Below are 22,072 nucleotides of genomic sequence, written 5' to 3' on the forward strand. Positions count from 1 at the left end.
TCTGCTCTGTGCCTCCCTGAAGGCCATCTCCCAAAGCCCAGCTGGTCTGGTGATCCTCCAGGATTCCCTCCGAGCCCCTCGACTCCTCCATTCCGGGGGATTGCCAGCTGCTGTGCTGAGCCCACCCCTCTCCTGCCTTCACAGAGCCTCTTAGCTTCCTTCCCTGTCTGAAAAACAGGGTATCTCAGGGCTTTGTGTGCATCTTTCCCACTGCCTCCACCCTGTCGCAGCTGCTGGAGGCTGTGCTCACAGCTGGCCAGGCGCGGCAGGATGGGACTTGGGGAGGGGAAGCCTCTATCAGCACCCCACACCCTGTGTCTCCTCCTTTGGCTTTGATCCTGGAGCAAATCCCCCAGCTTGGAGCTAGATCAGCTCTTACACCCAAGCTCACTCCCAGGGCTGGAGGGAGCTGTGAATTTTGTGAGGGATGCCTGTGGGGATGTTCCCAGCTGAGCCCTCTTGGGGAGGGCTGGGGCATGGATGCTGCTGGAGCAGATCTCCCTGCATTGAGGAGGTGATCCCATGTAGGGAAGGAGCACCGTGGTGAGCAGGACAGACGAGCTTTGCTCATCTCCAGAATCTGCCGCACTGGGCAGGGACCCCTGAGGCTGGCATGAGTGGCCAAGAGTCACCTGTGTCCCACACAGTTCTCTGTCCCTGCAGCTCTGGACAATCTTCCTGCACCTCCCTGCTGCCAGCAGTGCCCTGCTCAGCCAGGCATCTTCTCCTTGGGCCTTGCCTATGGGAGGTGGGCTCATGCCTAGCCCTGGGCACCAGAGGAGCTGGGGGTCTGCTTGCGGAGGCCGGGCTGAGTTCACTGTGACTGCAGCTGCTTGGTGACAAATAGCAGCCACAGCTAGAGCCAGGGACGGGGGGGACAGTCTGCCCGGCTCACCTCCAGACATGCCGCCCTTATCATCGGGAGGCTGAGGCAGAGATAAGAGCAGTTCGCTTCGAGTCCAGCCAAGACAGCCGTGAGCCAGGGATAGGGCAGAGGCTCCATGAGGAGGGTGATGGGAGCAGATGCTGCACATCAGAGCAGGGGATGCATCCTCAGCCCCTGGCTGCTGCTTCCCCCTGCCCGTTGCTACCCCCCAAGCTCCTCTGATGGATGCTGAGCCCCTTCCCAGCCTTGTGGTATTTTCTTCATTCCCCAGAGCCCCAGGACGGGGGGACTGGGAGAGCCAGGGTGCCCTCCCTGCCATGCACAGCCCCTCACGGCTTGTCCTGGTCCCTCGGATTCTCTTCCCGGACGCGGCTGGGTTGCTGGGACAGCAGGAAGGCCAGGATGGCCAGCATGCTGTGGCACCCTGCTGCCTGCTGACTCGGCTGCCGGCGCTGCCAGCTGCTGTGAGCTGGTTCCTCAGGAAGCAGCCGTCGGGGAGAGCATCCTCTCGCCGCCACCCGGAAAGCCCAGCACAGATCACAACCTCCTCCATCCCACCAGGAATGTGAGTGTTCCTGCTGGAATCATCCTGTGCAAGCAGCATTTCATGGACAAATCTCTGGTGAGGCCACAGCAGAGCTGTCAGGCGCTGGCTTTGAGGCGGGGAAGACAGGGATGACACTTTTATGGCTCCCGTTCAGCCAAATACTCAGCCAGCGCTAGACACGTGCCCTAAACATGTGCTCCCAGGTCAGAGCTACCCTGACCCTGCACAGCTTTGCTCAACCTGAAACCTGTGGTCACACCCAGGGTACCCCTCAGGGAATAGAAGACGAAAAGAGAGTGAGAGGTGGGAAGGAATGAAGGAGATTCCTTCTTAATCAGGGACTGGTGGTGGCCAGATCCTTCCCCATGCCCCCTCCTCCCTAGGAGGAGATGGAGAAATCACTGGCCACATCCTGACAAGAGTTGTGCCCTAAGGTGAGCCAGGAGCTGTTGCTGAAAAGAGGTGCCTGACAGCATCCCTGTCCCCTTCCCTGCTGCCACCCCCCTCCTCAGGCCGGGCAGAGGATGGCTGCTGGCAGGCGCCGCGGTGCAGGCAGTGCGGGCAGCACAGGATACTGTGGGGCTTGTTCCTCCGTTCTGGAACAATGGGATAGCCATGCCAGCGAGCAGCGTGCCCCGACAGGGCTGCCTGTTTTCTGCACAGCCCGGGGGTGGAGGGAACCATCCCAATTGCTGGGTCACTAGAACAACTTGGGCAAGCAGCTGCAGCTGGGCACAGATGGCCAGGGCGCAGCTGGGACACCATCCCACTACCTTCTCCGGCTGGGGAGGGCAGGGACCGTCGGCCAGGATGCGGGCAGTGCAGTGGCCCCATGCCGGAAGATGTAATTGTCCCTGCATTGTGGCCTGCGGGACAGGCTGCTCCGGGCAGGCGAGCAGGCGGCGTGCCCGGCCGTCACACTCCCGTGTCCCTGGGCAGCCCGGCTCCGCCGCGTCCTCCTCGGGCAGCGCTGGCGGGGCTGGTGGATGTCCAGGGAAAAAGAGAACAAGGAAGAGCGGTGCCTCCAGACCCCGATTCCCACAGCCATCCCTGGTCGGGGCTTCCCACGGCGAGCACGGGCTGTCGTGCCGGCGCTGGGCGCAGATAACGCCGTTTCCTTGCTGGCTGCTCCCTATCAGCGTGGCGGCGACGGGCAGACAGGATCGCATCCCGAGCGCTCCGTGCTGGGCGCTGTCGGGAAGGGGTCCTGGCCCCCTTCACCCCGCAGCCAGCCTCGGGCCGTTTATTTTTACACGAGTTGTTTTCTTTCCGGCTTGAAGCCATCCTGCACGGCGGCAAGAGCTGGACCGGGGCCCCCGCGCCTCATTTCCTTGCCATAAAACAACAAAGTGGGGGGTGAAGCAGCGCTCTGGACTGGGACAGAGGGTCGATGGGTCAGGGCACACGCCGCATCGTGGTTCCTCTGTTTGGCCTCTCTGTCTATCCCCTGACCGGCATCCCCTGGCGGTGTCACCGCCGTGCTGCCCTTCCTGAGGACTCGACCTGGGGCTCTTGGACCTGGGTCTGCATGTCTGTGTACCAGTGGGAGCTGGCATGGAGGGCATCGCCCAAGTTTAGGGATGATGCCCCCTCAGATGGGTGCAACTGGGCACCCCAGAGTTTTTGCCCTGGTTTCTGTGCCTCTGCTTTGTCCCCACAGCCCCAGGCAGAACCTGAAGAGGCTGAACCTCACAGCGCAGCTGTCTCTCCTGAATTCCAGAGCAGGCAGGCACTGCCTGCACATCCTGGGCACAGATCACTCCGTGCCACAGCCCAACTGTCCTCAGCTGCTTGTGCCTGTGGTGCTCCTGGCACACATGTGTTGGATACCACCTTTGTCTGGGGTCTGTGGCCAGTCCCCTCCAGTGGGATGTGGGACAAGGGATGTCTCTTTTTCCCTGCACTGTGGCTTCACCAGGGCTTTGCATGGAACATCACAGGATCCCACCAGCCCCAACAGGGCACATTTCTCCCCACTGCTCTCCCTCCCAAGTCGGGGGCAGTGCGGGCAGCTGGCACACCGCAGATAAGGTGTGTGAAGAGTGTGTGGGCAACATGTGGGCAGTGTGTGGACACACGGCGAGGCCATCACCCAGCCATGGTGGGCAGGCGGGGGGCCGGGGCACCCACCCCAGCTCCGGGGCTGCGAGCAGGGGGTTGGGAAAGGCGTGTGTTTCCCTTTAAGAGGCAGGCCCTGGAGCTGCTTCCTCTCAGCCCTGCAAGAGCCCTAAACACAGTGCATCTGCCTGCAGCCTGCCTGCACGCCTGCCTGCAGCCTGCCCGCAACCAGCGTGAGTAGGGCTTGGCCCCAGTGCCGGGACTGGGGAGGACTGGCACCCCGGGGCGGTGGGCACCCTGCTTGCCGCGAAGGGCAGGGGGGGATGGCATTGCCACGGAGGGAGCCGGGCATCACTGTGGAAGGTGCCAGGCATCGCTGCGCTGGGTGCTGCAGCACGATGCTCGCGGCACTGCAGTCGAGAGCGCTGGGTCCGCTGCACGTCCCTGCAACGCTGGGTTCTGGGGGGGTGGGGGGTGGGGTCAGCAGGCATTGGGGTACAGGGGCACCAGGGCTGGTGCCCTGCAGCCCGAGCTGTGGAGCTGCCGTGCGTCGAGCCCACCCTGCGGCGCGTGGGCAGCACGTGGCGGTGTCCCCGCGGCTCCGGTGCCAGCAGCGCCGGCTCCCGGGGCTCTGCTGCCGCTCCAGCGGGTGCTCCCTGCGTCCTCGGACACCGGCTCTGCTGGCCCCAGTGGGTGGCAAATGTGGCTGCACCCCACGGTGGGCAGTGGCACTGACTGCAGAGGAGAGTCCGGGATTGAGCAACCTGTAGTGAGAGCAGCCGGTTTCACGCCCCGGAGCCCAGAGAGCAGCACCGTACCCTGTACTGGACCCTTCCGGGGTTGAGCATCTGCTCTCCCACAGCCCCCTGGCCCGGGGTGTGTTTGCAGGCACTCGTAAGCCTTGTCTAAGCAGGGCACAGATGTCAGACCCCCCCCCCACCCCGCGGTGCTGGAAGGGGTCTGCCAGAGGCTTGCCGGGTGCCGGGCCCCCTCTGCCGGCTCCGGGAATGCTCACAAGTAGCCAATTCTGCTGGTAGCACCCTGGGTGACCCCCGTGCGGGGAACCCTTGGGTGTCCTGGCCCCCAGAGCTGGGGACGGTGCACGTTTCTGGTGCTGTGGGGCAGCCAGGCTGCCCCCCTCCCCTGGGACATTCTTTGGGAGCCAAATGTGTTGCACGGGGTCGGTGCCAGCCATGTCTGTGACACAGAGCGGCAGCCCTGGGTAGGACTAAAGGTTCCTTGGCCAGGACGGCGAGTGCTGCCGTGCTTTGTCCGGAGCCGGGACATCAGAGGCAGCCGGAGCTCTCTCCCTCCCTCCTTGGTCGGGTTGCACGCTCGGCTGCCTCTGTAAACCGAGCTTGCTGCTTTACAGTGGAGCTCAGCCACTTCTCTCCCTCTGCACCCTTACGTGATGTTTTCCCAGTGCTCCCTGTTCAAAGGACACGCTGGGATCCCGTTTCTCCAGCTGCCCCGTCCCTGACTTGGTCTCAGCACTCCCCTGTGGGCCAGGCGCTCCCTGCAATGGGCACCCCCCCAATGGGCCACCCCCTCAATGGGCAGCAGCGGTGAATGTGGGGGTGTGTGGTGTGAGCCAGGCGGGAGGATGAGGATGGAGGGGTCTGGGAATACCGGCTGGGGGGCGGGTCTGGGGGCACGGCTCAGGTTGCCTGCACTCTCCCCTGCGGGCAGGCGAGCTGCTCTGCCGGCTCTTCCCACCCCTCTCCTTGCTTGGCACCACTGCCAGGCAGTGCTGGCTTGCTCCGGGCTATTTGGGGGTGTTCCAGCAGCCCTTTCCCCCTCTGCAGCCCAGGCTCAGGGTTCAGCCTTGCTTCCCAGCCATGCTGCTGCTCCCACTCCTCCTGAAGGCCACCCTGCTGCGCCTGGCCAGTGGCTCCTACCGCCCCTTCTACAACGGCTTCTACTACAACCACATCATGAATGACAATGACAACGGGCAGGACAAAGGTATATCGGGGACAGGCAGGTTGTTGCAGGAGGCTGAAGTACCCCCCTGCCTCTGGGTGGGTTGGAGACTCATCACTTGGTGGGATGTGGGGCCCAGAGGAGCAGGCGGGAATGCTCCAGAGATGCTTGGGGGATGGTCATGGTAGAAGAGGTGGTGACTGGAGGGAAGGTTTGGGGATGCTGCCCAGCCCTGGATCCTGACCTGCCCATCATACGTTCTTTCTTGCCCCCAGTGGATTACTTCAATGGAGCCAAACTGGTGGTGGAAACCTCCAAAGACCCTGTCTACAGCTACAATGGTGCCAATGTCACCCTGCCCTGCCACTATCGCTATGAGCCTGACATGGGACCTAAGCGCAAAATCCGCATCAAGTGGTCCAAGCTGCGGGACGACTACACCAAAGAGCAGGATGTGATGGTGGCCATAGGCAAGACCTACGTGGCCTTCGGGGACTTCAAGGGCCGTGCTCACATCCGTCAGGCCAGCCGGCACGAGGCCTCGCTGGTCATCAGCGATGTGCGCTTGAAGGACGACGGCAAATACCGCTGTGAGGTCATCGACGGGCTGGAGGATGAGAGCGATGTCGTGGACCTCCGGCTGCAAGGTGGGGCATGCTGGGGACCATGGCTCTAAGCCAGTGAGCCTGGCCTTCCTGTGGCACCTTCTCCTTTGAGGACATAGCAAGGCAGGGGGCTTGGGGAGCTTGATCATGGGTAGAAAGGGGCTGGGATGCTTGGTGTGATGGGGCAGTGGCTTAGGCTGTCTGGCTCTGGGGTCTCAGGAGTGAGTGAGCCCAGAGCTGTCTCCCCAGCTGGGACACCAAGGGTGCTTTTGGAGTCAGAGTTGGGAGTGACCCCATGGCTGCAGCATTTCCTGCCTTTACCCACCCATCTTCCCACTGTGCTGCATTATGTACAGGCGTCCCCTCCCCTCCCAGCTCTGGATATCCCAATGCATCTTGTGATGAACCTTGGTGACTGGTCCAGCCTCTCTTGCTCACTTGTCATGAGGGACCTGACTCAGCCCTGACATTGCTTTTGAGCTCAGAGCTGTGGAAATGTCCCCATTGCTTGTCCCTGCCCCACCCCCTTGATCCCTGGACCCTGCCTCCCACAGTGACTCATCCCCACCGGTCCTTGTGGCTGTGTCCATGGTGGTGATGCCCATGGTTCTGTGGTCCATCCATCCCCGCGGCATCATCCCCATGTTGGTGGTCCATGTGTCCCCTGGGATCATGGCCCGTATGTCCCCACAATGCTGGTCCTTGTCTCCCTGTTCCTGAAGCCTGTGCATGCCAGAGACAATGATCTCTCCATCCCTGCAGGGGTGGTCCATGCCCCCCTGACCACTGTCTGTGTGTTCCCAGGCCCGTGGTCTGTACAGCCCCGTGGTGGTGGTCCCTGCATCCCCATGATAGTCTGTGCATCCCTGTACATGCAGGTGCTGTCCCCATGAGGGGGTCCTTGTCCCCAGGACCGAGCCCGTGTGTCCCTGTGCCACCAGATGTCGCTGGCAACTCGCTGCTGGCGCCTGCATGTCCGGAGCAGCCCCCTCCCTGCGTGCCTGAGCGTTGTCTCTGCCACATTGAGGTGGTGCCTGTCCCAGAGCCTGAATTTGACATGGGTCAGGGACCCCTGTGGCTTCTGCTGGGGCTGGACTCGGGTTGGGTGGGTTGCCCACGGAGCCAGCTGAGTGTCCCATCTGCCTCCAGGCATCGTGTTCCCCTACCAGCCTCCCCGTGGGCAGTACAGGCTCAACTTCCACGAAGCCGAGCAAGTGTGCCGGGACCAGGGTGCCATCCTCGCCAATTTTAACCAGCTCTTCCAGGCGTGGAGCGAGGGGCTGGACTGGTGCAACGCGGGCTGGCTGGCCGATGGCACGGTGCAGTACCCCATCCGCCTGCCCCGCAAGCCCTGCGGGGGTGTGCACCTCGCCCCGGGCATCCGCAGCTACGGCCCGCGCCACCGGCACCTGCACCGCTTTGATGCCTTCTGCTTCTCCTCCGCCCTCAAAGGTGAGTTCTGGGCCAGGGATGGGGGCTGGGATCCTGGGGAAGGTGCAGTGCATCCCTCCCTCTTAGGGCACAGGACTTGGCCTGGATGGGGTGGTTCCAGGCAGCGATGCCCCAGGTGGGGATGCTCGGGATGATGCTCAGCACTGATGCTCCCCTCTCACTCTCCACTCTCCCTCCTAGGAGAGGTTTTCTACCTGGACCGCCTGGCTGGGATGGAGGAGGCCAAGCAGAGCTGCCAGGATGCAGGGGCCGAGATTGCCCGGGTGGGGCAGCTCTACTCCGCCTGGAAGTTCCTGGGGCTGGACCGCTGCAGTGCCGGCTGGCTGGCAGATGGCAGTGTCCGCTACCCCATCGTCACGCCCCGGGCCAACTGTGGCCCCGCGGAGCCCGGCGTCCGCAGCTTCGGCTTCCCCAGCAAGGGCAGGTTCGGGGTCTTCTGCTACAAGGAGAGATAAGGAGCCGGGAGGGATCCTTCTTGGACGAAGGATGTTTCCAGCCTGCCAGTGCCCAGTGTTGGGCATTTCCAAGGGCTGTTTTGGGGGTGACTGGGGGGAGGTGGGAGGTTTCTTTTTGTTTTGTTTTGTTTCCTTCCTTTATATTTTCCACGTCTCGCTCAGCAGCTGGCACATGCAGCTGCTTGGGGTGGCTGCCAGCTGGGCAGTGTGGGACAGTCCCTGTTGTGGGATGTGTGCAAGGACGATTCCCCTGGGCTACTGCTGCCACCCCACTTGGCTGTGCCACCCCATGGGTGGTGGCCCCTTCCTGCGGTGGCAGGTTGTCACTGACAGCCACCTGCCCTTCCAGGCTGGTCCTGCCTCCGAGTTCATGAGGCAAGGCCATGAGGGAGTGAGGCAAGGCTGGATTTGGCCAGAGCAGAGAGCGGGTATCTCCGTTGCATCCTGGCCCCTCTTCCAGCCCCATCCATGTCCTGCTGAAGGATGCCATTGTGCCTGTCCCTGCAGGAGCACAAGTGCCTTATCTCCATGTGCCCCTTGTGTGGACTCCATTTGAACTCTGGTGCCTTCTTCTTTGAGCATTGGCTGCAAAAAGATGTGTTTTTCTGGACATCTTCTAATAAAACGGTGGAGAAAGCCCTGGAGTGACATGGCTGTGTCCTCATCCCTGTCCCAACACAAGAGAAAGTTCTGCTCTGGAGAAAGGACTTGGGGATCCCTGGCTGTCTTATACTTGGCTGAACATCAACTCATCAGTGCTAGCTCAGCTCAGCTCCTGCAAGGGCCTTGTGTTCCCTCATTAGTGAGTGCTAATTAACCCCCTGGGTGTCAGGACTGAAAGCTGGAAGGTGAAGCAGTTCCTGCTGGCCACGGGTTTTAGATGGGTTTTTAGGCATGTGGATTAACCCCCTCCCAAGGTGAAAGCTGAACAGGGAGGGCAGTGTCCTACTCCAGGGTCCTTCTTCAGCTGGGGCTTGGGACACCCCTCCCACCTCCGTGGTCCCTTAGGTGCTGGCTGGGGCTGAGCCATTCCTGTGTAGCTTGGAGCACCCTCTTTGGGTCCCCCTTCCTTCCTTGCTGCCTTGCCATGGGAGACCCCTCTCCTCCCAGCCCACCAGACACCCCTCTTCCCTAGAAGAACCAACACTGACAAAGTGCCCATTCCGATTTCGCTCTCTTTATTATTTATCATTCTTTCAAAATAGGATATGTTCAAAAATATAAATAGGTGCAGGGAACGCTGGTGCCCCGCACGGTCCCCTGGAAAGAGCACGTTGTCCCGGGATGGGCGCTGCGCTGCAGAGGGGGCGGTGGGGAAGCAGAGAGGGGCCACAGCCCCCAGCACCCGGATCCCGGGTCTCAGCATCCTCTCGCCTCCCTCCTCCCACAGCTTCTTCCACCACAGCCCCCCGGCCCTCCCCACCCATCCTGACGTGCTGCAGCAGTAGAAGGATTCTGGAAAAAAAAAAAAATAAAACCCCAAAAGGTGCTGTTCACCCTGGAGATTAAATAACAGAAATAATTACATTGTTCGTGGATAAAATCAGGAAAAAATAATCATCTTTATTATTTAACTTAACCCCCTGCCCTTGCAAACCCACCCCCCTCCCTGTCCCCGAAGGCACGAAGATAATTGGAACCGGACGGTTAGTAAAAATGCTGAGATCTAATTCGTTTTGCTTTGGTGCTTGGAAAAACAATTTTTTTTTTATATATATATACACAAAAGTGGGTTTGTCTTTAATATAATTTTTTTTTTCCTTATATGACAAAAAAGCAACAAGAAGAAGAAGAAATCGACTCTGTTAATATAAGTGTTCCGTTAAAAATCTCTCTTTCTCGCGCTCCCCCTCGGTCTCTCGCCCCGCTCTAATGGGTGGGTCTGCGCACGGCGCTGCCGCTGGGTTTCGACCGGCTCCTGGGGCTCCTCTTGTATAGCCTGCTCTGGTAGCTGGAGGCTGTGGAAGAGAAGAAAAGGCACCTTGTCGGCAGGAGCCGGAACAGAGAAGCTACTTGTCCCACGCTGGCCGGCCCGGCCGCTGGCTGCCTGGAAAAACACGGGCAGCCGCAGGCAGCGCTGCCCGGGGGCGGCTGTGTGTGCCCCGGCGCCAGCCCGCCCGCACACGCACAATCGGCCCTTCTCTCGCCCTGCCGGCCTCTGCTTCACCCAGGGGACAAGGTGCCCGGGGCTTGGCCAGAGCCTGGGCAGGAGCATCATCTCCACGGCTGCTTGTCCCAGCCCTTCACTGCGCCCAGCCAGGAGGGCAGCTCTTCCCCACCTCACCCGCTGCGCTATCCCTTAATCCCCTACCCCAATATCCATTAGTAGTGGGATGTGCTCAGGGCATAGGAGAGGAAACAGCCCCGTCTGGCTGGCAGGAACAAGGTTTCTGCCTGATCTTTGCTGCCAGTTTCCCTGGAAGCTGGCATGCTCTGGTGTGATAATTGCAGGAGGGCTTGGGTGGAAGCAGCAAAAGCTGGTTGGGAGCAGACCAGGTCTCTTGATCGCTGGCGGTCCATGTCGGGAACAGCCTGCAGCTCTCCAGATCCACAGCAGAGCCAAAGGAATCAGCATCTTGGTCGGCACCAGGCAGCCGCCCTTGGACACCTCCTCCATCCCTCCTGCTTTCATCTCCTCCCTGGGGCAGAGGCTTGTCCCTTAAGCCCATATCGGCTTTCCCTGGCTGTGGGACCATTGCTTAATCTGCCGTATCTGGAATTGCCCAGCTGGACCAGAACCTGGCAAGGAGGCCACTGTACAGATGTGATTTGTCTGAGGCCAACGAAATTCTTGGGAAGCTGCAGGCAATCAGGGATGGGACAGGGGTGTAAGCAGGCCTGGGAGTGGGCTGGGACACCAGTGAAGAAGGCTGGCTGCCATCAGCTGGAGGCCTGACAGGAGGAGAGTCAGGAGCCCAGCCCTGTCCCTCAGCTTGTATCTGCTGTAGGACTCCTGTCTGCTCCCAGCGCAGGGGGACACTGGAGAAGGGCTAGGGGGACCATAACTCTCCCCTCCTATTCTCTCTGTTGATGCAGGTGGTGCCAGAACTCACCCTTTCAGAAACCATTTGTTTTTCTTTCCCTGCATAGCCTGGGCCATTGGTAAGCTCCTCGTTGCCCTTTCCTGTCTCTGGAGCTGCCTGTACTCTGCCTTGCTGGCTCTCCAAGGCAGTCCTGCAAGCCAGGCTCTGTGGTCCACAACTGCCCAGAAGATGTCAACTCCCACGGCCCCGTCATGGGGGAAACTTCCAAGAAGTCAAGGGAGCCATGATGCCCCCTTCTGCCTGGCTCAGAGCTATCCTACACCCTGAGATGATGCCCTGCATTCCCAGCTCCTTCTCCCAGCTGCAGGGAGGCATCAGGCCTAACCCAAAGGTAAAGGGACCAAGACATACGGTTTAGGCAGGATATCCGCGGCTCCTCCCACTGCCCATTGGGCTGGCACCGGATCGTGGGCACGTGGCGTTGGATGTAGCCTTGGTCACACTGGTACCGCACCAGGGAGTTTATTTCGTAGCGCTCCTTCTTCCGACCGAAGGTCCTGGCATTCTCCACCGCAGGGGGGTTCCCGCAGGCCACTGCAGGAGATGGGCAGAGACGTGGAGGGTGAGTGAGAGAACACCTGGCTGGCTGAGCAGGCAGCTCACACCCAGGGCAGGCTGGGCACGCACAGCCTCGTCACTCCTCCGTGCATAAAACCTTAACTGCCTTTGAGATTGCCTCTGTCTACAAAGCTTAGGGGCAGGGGGATACGGAAATTCTGTGATTTGAAATTAAGCAGGGGTCTGCCTCAGTGCTCCATTCCTGCCTCCTGGAGAGGCTGTGAGAGCTGAGCATCACAACAGCTGCCTGTGTCTGTGTGAGGGCACAGAGCTGGTGTGTGGGAGCGATGCTGCAGCCAGGGTATGACTCTGCCTGGGGATGTTGAATCTTAATGGCTTGTCCTATTTATTTTCAAGTCCTTGTGAAATTTTCTCCTAGATCCTTGGCCAACTTCTGTTTCTAATTCCTTCCATTTCTTTGACCACCCTTTGCAGTGACAAAACCCATGTTCATGTGCACTGGGGACTCTGCTCCAGACCCACAGCTACCTCCTGAGCCCCCAGTCCTTGCCAGTATGGCACAGGGTGCTGACCTGTTCCTTTCTTGCAGGTGAAAGGGAGGTGATAGTTGCAGGGAACGTCGTTCCATTCGCCTTTCTCGTGCCAGATCATCACAACGCAGTCCTCGCCCGCCGAAAAGAAGTTATCGGGTTGGTTGGGCCGCCAGTTCTCATATTGCTGCCGAGAGAGGACAGTCCTTCATCTAAGGTTGGGCCCTGGTCTCTCTTACTCCCTCCTTCCTTCTCACTGCCACCTCTCCCACACCTCTCTCCAGCCTGTGGGTTGCCAGCACTGCCCCTACACTGGTTAATTCTGTTGTGTTGGTGCCCGGGACCCGACCAGCTTTTCTAGAGTCTTGGAAAAACCACGAGCCCTACAGAGTTTAGGGTTGCCTCTACTCAATGCCCAACCCAAGCACTCAACCTGTAACCTGTGGGGCCCTTCTCACCCAAGGGGAACCTCCTCCCCCCACCAAAACCTGGCGCCTGCTTGTGCTGTGGGCTGCGGGCTCACCAGGGAGTGCCCATCGGACCAGCGGAAGTCGTTCTCCACAGCTCTGTCACTCAGACCGATCCACTGGTAGTCCTGTGCGTGACCTGGAAGAGCAGGAGGGGGAGAAAAGAGTCATGGTTGTCCTACACTGTGCTGGAAGCATTTCTTTGCCATCTCAGCTGTCCCTGGCCCTGGAGCCTCTGGGTCATTCAGCTGCCTCCCAGTCACTATTCCCTGACACCCTTTTCCTTACATCATGTTTGTCCAGCTCCCTCCTCACTCAACCTGCCATGAGCATGGATGCACCCATACAAGGATGAGGCTGTGTTAGGATACATATGAGCTCCAGTGGGGCAAATGGTGGGTTTTACACCACTTTGGGTAAATCTGCCTGTAGAGTCAAAGTCCAGTGGTTGGACCCATGCCCAGTCCCAGGCTGCCCTCAGCACTCACTGTTCACAAATTCTTGTTCCTCTGGGGTGATGATACTGCTCAGGTGAGCTTGATGTTGTCGGCATCTGGTCTCTGCATCCATCCAAGTCTCCCTCTCTTCAAAGTGCCGGTAGCAGTGGCCCTGGAACTTGGTCCAGCCTTCCTCGCAGTTTGCCAAGTCTGAAACACACAGAGGAGGGCCGAAAAGGAGTTGGTGCATGTGTCTGAAAGCTTTCAACTCACCTCTTAGCAGCTCATGCTCCCATTGCATGGGACAACGCACCGTCACTTTCACTAAAAAGCAAACCCTGACACTGTTGCCTGTAGGAATTCCCTGGGGAAACTTTCAGAAGGCATCCAAGACACGCAGAGAGGGCAGCCTGTGTGGAAGACCCTGTGCCTGCAGTGACACAACCAGTGCTACGGGAAAGCTTGAATGATACAGAGTTATTCCTGGGAAATTCAATCCCTGTGTAATGTTCCTGAAATCTGCTTCTGAGGAACTGACTAAGCGAGAACACCTCTCTTCCCACTTGTGCTGGCCTGAAGTTTTCTTGCTTTGGAAAAAACCCCCTCCAAACCCCATACCCAGATGTCCAGAATCAACACATAGGTGTTGAAAATGAAAGAGGGGACCACCAGGTGCGGGTGGGTCCATCACTTGGTGTGATTCTGGAGCTCTGGAGGAGAAGCAAACCGACCAAGATGGGTGAAAAGAGATGGAGATAGAAACTTACCATAGTGGAGAGAGAGAATGAAATCTCAATGAAAAAGCTTGGAAGATGCTAAAGAAGTGCGAACATTCCTCAACTTTTCAGAAGATCTTTTACCATCTGAGTAATGTTGAGGAACTGAACACACTTACTAAGAAAAATAAAACCACAGATGGGGGAAAGTGGAGATAAATGGAGAAACCACCAGAAAAGACCTTCAGCAGTTCCCATGCAATGCAACACCACACATCTGTCTGCTAAATGTGACCGAGGGAAACAGAAAATGAAATGTGTTTAATCTCAGCCCTTCAGATGCCTGACCTACCATCCTTTCTCAGGCCTTTGCTGCTCTGAAAGTGGTGGGCTTCCATGAGTCCTCATGCCTGTCTCTCTTTTCAGTAAGGTTTTCTCTACTCAGTTTCTTTCTTCTTTGTTAAACTTGGTAGGTCAAAGCACTAGCCACCTTCAATCACACGAATTCCTCCCAATCCACCTTTTTGGTGTTCTTCCAGCTGGAGATTGCAGGCCCATCATAGATGTTGGAGTGGTTGGTAGTTATCTGAGACATTAAAAGCATTTCCTGCCTTCTTCAATAGATTAAATGGGTTATCTGGAAGTAGGTGAAGCTCTAAGGATTCTCAGGTTTTGCAGGCAGATCTCCTGCTCAAAGTTAGCAGAGCATCCTTGGGGCAAGGATGGTCTGTCTCATGGGAAGATGAAGATTTACATTCCCCACAAATTTTGGGGCAATGGCTTCCTCTTGCATCTCCCAGGCATCAGAGCTCATAATTCAGAGAAAAGAGAAAATTAAATCTGGCTTGGACCACCCAAGATCATAAGCAGTCACAGGGTGGAAAGTCTCTGGGTGGATTACAAGGATCTTCAACAACAGGCATCATGGATGGGTAAATTGAGAACTGATGAGGTTGCATTAAAAAAGTGATGTTAAGACAGCACAATTCCTGCCCAGAAGGTCCAATGATCATGAGCCTTCTCCTTATGGTCTGCTCCACATGTTCATGTTTGAAGCAGAAAGAGATGTGAAGAGAGGAAGGAGAAAATCCAACATATATTATTGTTACTCATGCCAAGGTGAAGAAGATACTGCAACCTTATTTCTCTTTTGTTTGAGCAAGGAAGGAGAGCTTCCCCTCAGCTAAGCTGATAGAAGTTTGGACTTTCATCAGCTTTAAGAAAAAAACACAACTCTTTTCTTTCCTTGTAGAAATAAAAAGAAGTATTAGTGCAGGTCAGAATGCCTAATTTTGATGGAAATACAGGTTGCTTCCCGTTTTCTCAAAGATATATTCCCTGCTGATTTTTCCACAGGAAGCCATGTTGTGGAGATGACAAAAATGTCATGCTGTGTCAAATTGGTGGAGATTCCTGGAGTGAGTGAGGCTTCTCTCAGCTGCATCTTCCCCAAGAGGAACACAAGCATTTTTCATGGCTCAGTCAAAGCATCCTTCCATGAAATTCCAGTCTAGCAGAGAAAGTTTGCCTGAGGTGAAGACGTACTCAGAAGGTTCCCTACTGTTACAGATGAACAGAAAGACCCTCGACCCAAAGAGATACCAACTTCTGTGATCAATGATCTATGTGGAGATTCACCAGAGAAACTTAAAAAAGAGAAAGCTGGAGAAGACACCAGAAGCTCCTGCTTAGGAATCTTAGAGGACATGGTGCTGTGAGGAACAAACTTATCAAAACAGATGTGCAAAAGCCTCAAAGCTTTTCCCTCGCGTGTTTTAAGCTGCTGTTAGAAGTTAGCTTACTGAGATGAGGGCAGCACTGATGGGAGCACTGGGGATCAGCTTTTTTTGGGGGGTAGCATGGGAACAAGGTGGTGCAGCAGTTAGTAGGATTAGCTGAAGCCAGGGAGGCCGTACCGATCTCACACAGGTCCCCTCCGTAGCTGGGAAGGCAAAAGCATTTGAAAGAGTCGATGCCATCAGCGCAGGTGGCTCCGTTCAGACAGGGGCTTGAGTGGCACACATCGGTGTCTGCAAGAAATCAAGGGCTTCCATTAGGGCTCTGGGCAGGCAACTCCACCAACAGGAGAACTTGTTTCCTTGCTTGTTTAGGAGGGAATATCAGCTGCTTTGGGGAGACTTGGGAGGGTTGTATTTTATAACATACTGCTGCTGCTGCTGCTGCTGCTGCTGGAAGAATGAAGGCAAGAGACCCAACCCACCCTGAAAGGAAGATATTGGATTTGTGATGGTTGAACACCACTCTGAAGATATCAGAACAAGCTCAGCAAGGTGTATCCAACACACAGCACTTGCTGTGGGAACTCTTCCTTGTCTGCTGTCTCTGCCTGATGCATCAAACATGCAAACTTGTGTCCACGTCTCCACCAGGTAAAGGTCTATGAGGAAGAATGTGGAATTCTCATAAGTGATGGAAACATCCTCAAACAGATCTCTGTCTCCTAACCAGACAGTGTTCCTGGTTGTCCATCCTCACTAATAGTTTCTTCCTAACCATAATTTGGATGAAGGTCCGCGTCAAGAAATCTCTTGTCAGTGAACATGAAGAAAGTGAAGAGAAGGAAAAAAGTGGGTTCAAAGGTGGTTCGGAGACCCTCAACTTTTTCTCTTTGAGGATCTTAGGCCTGGCTATGGGCACTTCTTCCTTGGTGAGGGATACTGGAGTGCAGTGCCATTTTCTCCAGACCTGTCCCCACTACGTGCTCTTTTCCTTGTGATGGGGATGGAAGAAGCTGGTACATCTTTTCCAGCTGCAGGCTCCATCTTGGTGGAGAGAGCTTTGGAATCAGAAGAAGGGTCATTCAGAATGGAAAGATTTCAGATACATTCAGCTCAGAAACAAGGAGGAAGACTAAGGAAGAAAATGGGAACACATCCACTCTGGTTGGATTAAATGATGCCTGGTTAGATCCTCAGGCAAGACAGCATTTCTTTCACACTCAGGAGAAATGTAAGGCTTTAAAAGTGATGACTAACTCTCCATGCTTTTCTTGTGGATGACAGGGTTAGTGAGGAAACCTTCAAAGATGATAAACATGCTGGCTGTGGAAATAGCAGAGCAGAGCAGACCGGCGACTCCCCAAGATCTGTGTTCATCTTCTGACTGGGCTGTATTTGGTTGGAGATTGTTTTCTTGGAGCTGAGGCCCAGCTGCTCAGTGTCCCCAGGCACAAGAGAGCAGATGGGTGTTATACCCCCTGTGGCTGTCTAGCGACTCAGTGGCCAAGGTCTGATATGTCCTCTAAGAGCTGACATGTTCTGTAACGTGCCTAAGTGATGGAAAAATCCTTTCTGACCTTGGATGGTAAATCTGTGCGTGCTTTGGAGCAAGGAGATTGTCATCTTTATTCTAGGCTGTATCACTGTGAGCAGTGAAATCATTCCTCAGATGGCTGATGAGCCTCTTACTCCAGTTTTGCAGTTCTTCTCTGAGAGAAGGAATTTTTCACTCTGGATTGCTCTTCTAAATGTCACAAGAGCTTTCTGGATTTCTTTGTTCACTGCAACATGAAGAGAATTCCTGTTTCCATGATACTAGTAAATACTTTGAGACTTTCCAGAACAAAATGGGAGTCACAAGCCTAGAGGAAGAATAGAGGAGCTGAACTTGGCTGAGTATTGCTTATTAGTCACACTTGGAGTTCCTAGAAGATAGAGAGCATAAAGAAAAACGAGGAATCCTGAGGGGTGATTGCAACTCAAGAGGCCCTTTGGGCTTCCCGACAGCAGTGGCAGCAGAAGTTCATGTTGATTCCAGTGGGCTCCAGCTGAACACGTAAGGAAAGGCTTTCCTTCATTCGTCAGGCTCCATGAAGTGGAAAGAACACTGCAGAGGTGGGAGGGAAGCACACACAAGAGCTAAAGCTGAATGTTTAGTGGGGGATAATGAGCCTTCAGCTGTCTTCAGCCATGTGGAATAAAACTTGGCGTGTCCAAGATCTCTTCTGAGATGAAGGAGACCTGCTGTGTGCTGCCATCCCTAGTCTTGGAGGAGGGGGGAGCAGGGACACATGTGCAAAGTCATTGCCACACATTTCCAGCTGGGAAATAAGATTGGAACAGTTTCCTTTTACAGATATCACATATAATATGGTTGCATATATTATATATGCAGTAAAAACAAATCTCTGATTATAATATATATGTTACATATCTCTCCATACATACACATATGTATTTTTATCTATGACACATAGAGAAAGGGTGTGTACTTGTAGGTAATGCTGGAGAAACAAACAGCAAATACAAGTGAGACACAGACAGGTTTTTTTCCCAAAATTGTGCTTCAAATGGCTGGAGAGAAGATGTTTTAAACACGTGATGATCGTAAACACCAAACTCCCCTTCTGCCTGTCGGGCTGTTGAGGCAGTGACCCTCTCTCCACCTGGATGTAGAATCACCTCACCAAGCTGATATCAGAAAACTCAAATATACCTGTCAGGTTGGAGAAAGTGTTGCTGATTCTGGTCCTCCCAGAAAATCTGGATCTCAGAGGTATTTAAGAAAGGTCTAAATGGTAAAATTGGCAGTGATGTTGCCTCTGGAAATCCTGGCAAATTGGTTTGTGGATGTCTCTAGGATACTGCGTCTAAGCCACAAAAGTGATGTACAGGAGGTGAGAACTCCATTAAAAAATTTTTTTTGCATCTATCAGAAAACACTTAGCGATTTTCTTCATAGCCTTTTATATACTATAAGTGTGTCCACTTCCACATTGTTGAGAGCTAGATGAGGTCAGCAAATCACTGCACACCTCTTCAGCCGGCTGCAAAGCCTGCAGCACACAAGGTGTGCCCGCTCTGCTCAGCACGGAGCGAGCCCCACTCCCGCAGCACTGGCTGCCAGGTACCTTGACACTCAAGGATCTTAGACACGAGCTATTTATTTGCTTGGGTGAGCAGCCATCCAAGCAGCCAGCTCTGCTTTGCGGTGCAGCTCGAGTGCTTATCAACTGACAAGGAGACAAGACCACTTCTATTATTACCCTGCGCTAACAAAGGACAGCGACAGTCGAGGAATGCAGGAGGGAGGCAGCCCTCGCTTTCAAGAGCGGGAGCTGTAAAACAAAGACGGGGAGAAAACGCCAAGAATAGGAAACCCTGTTAGAACATGTTATTAACTCACTCCTTGAGGATAATGCAGAATTAGCAGCTCTTCTAAAGAGGGTTCGTACTGCACTTACTATTGCCCAGAAGTTGCAAAAATTCCTCAATTCTACTGTCACAGCAGTTTCTATTTTTTGCTACTAACAGGACCCAAGGTCTAACTTTTAGATATTTTTTTTTTTAAATAAATCAATTAAAACAAAATGGCCAATGTAAACCAGGTATTGCATCTGGAAAATGTAAACTGTTGGCTGGAGAAAAAAAGGGAGTTACACAGCTGCAATGCAAAGTTTGAATTTCACCATTTTCTTCCTAAGATTTCTTCTCCACTGCCAGATATACACTATATTTAGTCAGAAAAATTTTCTTTTGGTGCAACTGAAAACAAGAGAAATATTCTTGTCCACTCTGCCCATGGTGGGGGGGAGGTCTGAGCTAGATCATCTTTAAGGTCCTTTCCAACCTAACCATTTTATGATTCTATAGTTCTCCCAGTGCCTTTGGAAAAAAATTTGTTGCACTGGATCATGGAAATTGGGAAGAGAAACCTGGCAGAAATGAAAGAAAAATAGATTGGCCCTGGTTTTGCTTAGTTGGGAAATGGCATGTACAAGTGAACATGCAGTGTCAGTGGTGAGAAGGAAATGCTTTTAAAATTCTTCATCTCAAGCTGAGACAACAATACCAGAAACAATACTACCATTTCCTAAAACAGTGCAGTCTGTGCATTTCTCTCCATGGCTGCCTGTATGGAAGATGAGCATTAAACAAGGTCAGCTTTGTGTTTAAAACATCTACTAAGGAGAAGCAGCTGGTGGGCAGAGAGGATGCTATCACCCAAACCCTGAACAAACTATAGTTTTCCTGAAGCTGTGAGTAACAGGTTTAGTAACACACCCTACAATATTTCTATACCCTCCTGTTTTTGTTCCACAGAGCAGAAAAAAAGGTCAGAGAGAAGGGCAAGGCATTTTCAGGGTGCCCAAGAGTGCCTGTTGTGCCCCTCACCCTTTCTTCATAGGCCTCTTTGTAAGTGCGATTATCCAAACAGGGAATCAGAGACGAACTAGATAATTATCTCCTAGAGATTGGGAAAAAAAGTAATCCAGGTACAAATTAAATTTGCTTTTCAGAGTCTGCTGGGAAGTTTGAACTACTGATCTGATAGCTCAAACATCAAAGAAAAACATTGGTGCAATTGTAGGGTGACTCCTAGGAGAAAAGAATAGGAGGAGTTGGAGAAACCAGTTCTCTCACATTTTAAGTTAAATGCTAGTATTGAACATCACATAGCCAGTTGCTGACTTACAATGAGCAATTAAGTCATTAAAATAATTAACTACAATAATTGAACCGAAGTCTCCATGCAGCAGAAGGGGCAGGAGTTGCTGCAGTTTTAAAATCTCTATTCTACTAAATATCATCGAGTTTCCAGGAGGACCTGTTGATCTGCTGGAACCTTCAACTTGTCCAATGCTCTTATGGAAAAAGAGCTCAGGAAACTTGGATATCTCTGTCTCCTAAATATTATATGCAAAAGTAAATGGATGTGTAAATAACACTAGTCCAAGACTGTAGGTTACCTCTGCAGATGAAGGTTTTTTTAAACAAATTAACTTCTGGTGCAAAGCAGACAGTGTGTCCAGGAGACATCCAAGCATCTGCTCAGCCACAAAGGGGTCTGTGCCTCTCAGCCAGGACTGGTACCTCCATCTCCTTCTTGAGAGCATAATTTGTGTTCCACATTGGGTGAAGCATTCTGAATCAGGTGAATATTTTCTTGACTTTTTTTTCTGGATGATTTTCTCTGGACTAACAAAACTCAGTGCCTCCTACTTCCATGTGGTGAAGTATAAGGAAAGTCCATTAAAACCTTTCCTCATTTGTATTCTAACCTTCTGCTGTGTGGGGCTGTAGGCAACAGACTTCATGGACTTGTTCACCAGAGACAAGCAAAACTTAACATAAATAGATGCCATTTCAGCACATTTCTCTTTTCCCCCACAACTGGAGCGAAGTTTTTACGTCACTGACTGGCCAGAGTGCTCCAAACCGCAGCCTTTCACTGAAGTGCCAGCATGTTCTTTCAGCTAATAATTATTTATCTTCAAATGCTACCAGAAGCAAAAAGACACACTGAGTTGGCAAAACCCTGGGAGAGGAAGCCAAGCCTATGGACAATTCTTTCAGCCTGTGGGGTCCCTGTCCTCATGAAGGAATCAAATGCTGACTGAAGACATGTACACGCATAGCCTTCAATTTGGGTAAATACTAAAACATACTGGCACTGCAAGTGTTAATCTTCAGTCTTCTGGCTCTGGCTTTTAGAGATACTTTTAGGCTACAGAGCAGAATAATATCATTCTTCTTGAATCATCCCATTAAGCAGACTGCTGGATCTAACTGGAACCCTCCAACGACAGGCCCAGAGGGCAAAAGCCACATTCCTTCCTGTTCCTCACCCTGAGCTCCTGCAAAGCTGAACCAGCTTCACCCGTGCTTTAATGCCAGTCAAAATCCATTGCACTTCATGGGCACCCGTTGCATCCTACAAGCCCTGAGCACAGCACAAGGCATGGATATAAGAACTGATTTTTTTTTGCAAGAACTGATTTTTTTTTTTTTTTGCAAGAGCTAAGTTTCAAGACTGGGAAGCTTCAAGTGAAAAGGCAGCCACAACATGGGAAACGGCATTTTGGGTTCTTCCTTGTAGACTTTCCATGTTCAGAATCCCCAGGGCTCTGTAAAAAGTAACAACCCAAAAAAGGAAGCCCAGGATTCTTTTTCTGCTTCTTTTTTTTTTTTTTTTTTTTCTTCTTTTGTCATCTTTTTGCTGTAATTCTCTAGAAGAGGTTTGCCTTGTTGCAGAGGGGTTCTGAGTTCATGGTCAATACACTTTTTTGCCACCTGTATGAGCTTCCTTCATACCCTGACCTGGACTGCATTTAACCCTTTAGGGACATTGTAGTAAAGTTTACCAATAAAAAGAGAAGTTTTACCCTAGAATATTTTCTCTGGTGGGAGTGCCAGCTGTACACGTGTACTCAAGCCCATTTCTAATTTATGAAGTGTACGATTAAACTTCATGCAGTTGTTGCTTACCTCTTGTCATCTGCTAAGAAACCCCAGCTGCTTCATTTTCCTGTCTGTGACTTGCAAATACATATATTCCAATTTCAGAATATTTTTCAAGATTCTTCACACATGAGCTGCTGAACACATGGTTTTCTTTCAAAATACTTCACAAAAATGTTGGCTAACAAATGGTCTGAGGAATCTGGCAATCGCCTTGTGGTTAATTTTTAAA

At 53.3% G+C, this 22,072-nt stretch overlaps 2 protein-coding genes across 3 annotated transcripts in view; one reads left to right on the top strand and one right to left on the bottom strand.

Moving 5' to 3' along the window:
- Nucleotides 1-86: 86 nt before the first annotated feature.
- Nucleotides 87-8,576, top strand: HAPLN3 (hyaluronan and proteoglycan link protein 3). Its single transcript, XM_032122607.1, has 5 exons — nt 87-3,724; nt 5,297-5,456; nt 5,690-6,061; nt 7,169-7,471; nt 7,652-8,576. Exons 2-5 carry the CDS (start codon nt 5,330-5,332, stop codon nt 7,924-7,926), a joined length of 1,077 nt encoding a protein of 358 aa, XP_031978498.1. The 5' UTR covers nt 87-3,724; nt 5,297-5,329; the 3' UTR covers nt 7,927-8,576.
- Nucleotides 8,577-9,464: 888 nt separating this feature from the next.
- Nucleotides 9,465-22,072, bottom strand: part of ACAN (aggrecan) — a 46,865-nt gene continuing 34,257 nt past the window's right edge. The window contains exons 13-18 of one of the 2 annotated variants that reach the window (XM_032122603.1): nt 15,556-15,669; nt 12,975-13,133; nt 12,543-12,625; nt 12,062-12,206; nt 11,322-11,504; nt 9,465-9,884 (exon numbers count right to left, since the gene is read on the bottom strand). In XM_032122603.1, the coding sequence (XP_031978494.1) occupies nt 9,796-9,884; nt 11,322-11,504; nt 12,062-12,206; nt 12,543-12,625; nt 12,975-13,133; nt 15,556-15,669 (773 nt within the window). In that variant the 3' untranslated portion in view covers nt 9,465-9,795. The remainder of the gene's footprint in view (nt 9,885-11,321; nt 11,505-12,061; nt 12,207-12,542; nt 12,626-12,974; nt 13,134-15,555; nt 15,670-22,072) is intronic. The other variant, XM_032122602.1, reaches the window with a different exon arrangement.

The sequence above is a fragment of the Corvus moneduloides genome, chromosome 13 (assembly GCF_009650955.1).
Source record: "Corvus moneduloides isolate bCorMon1 chromosome 13, bCorMon1.pri, whole genome shotgun sequence".
Classification (NCBI taxonomy): Eukaryota; Metazoa; Chordata; class Aves; order Passeriformes; family Corvidae; genus Corvus; species Corvus moneduloides.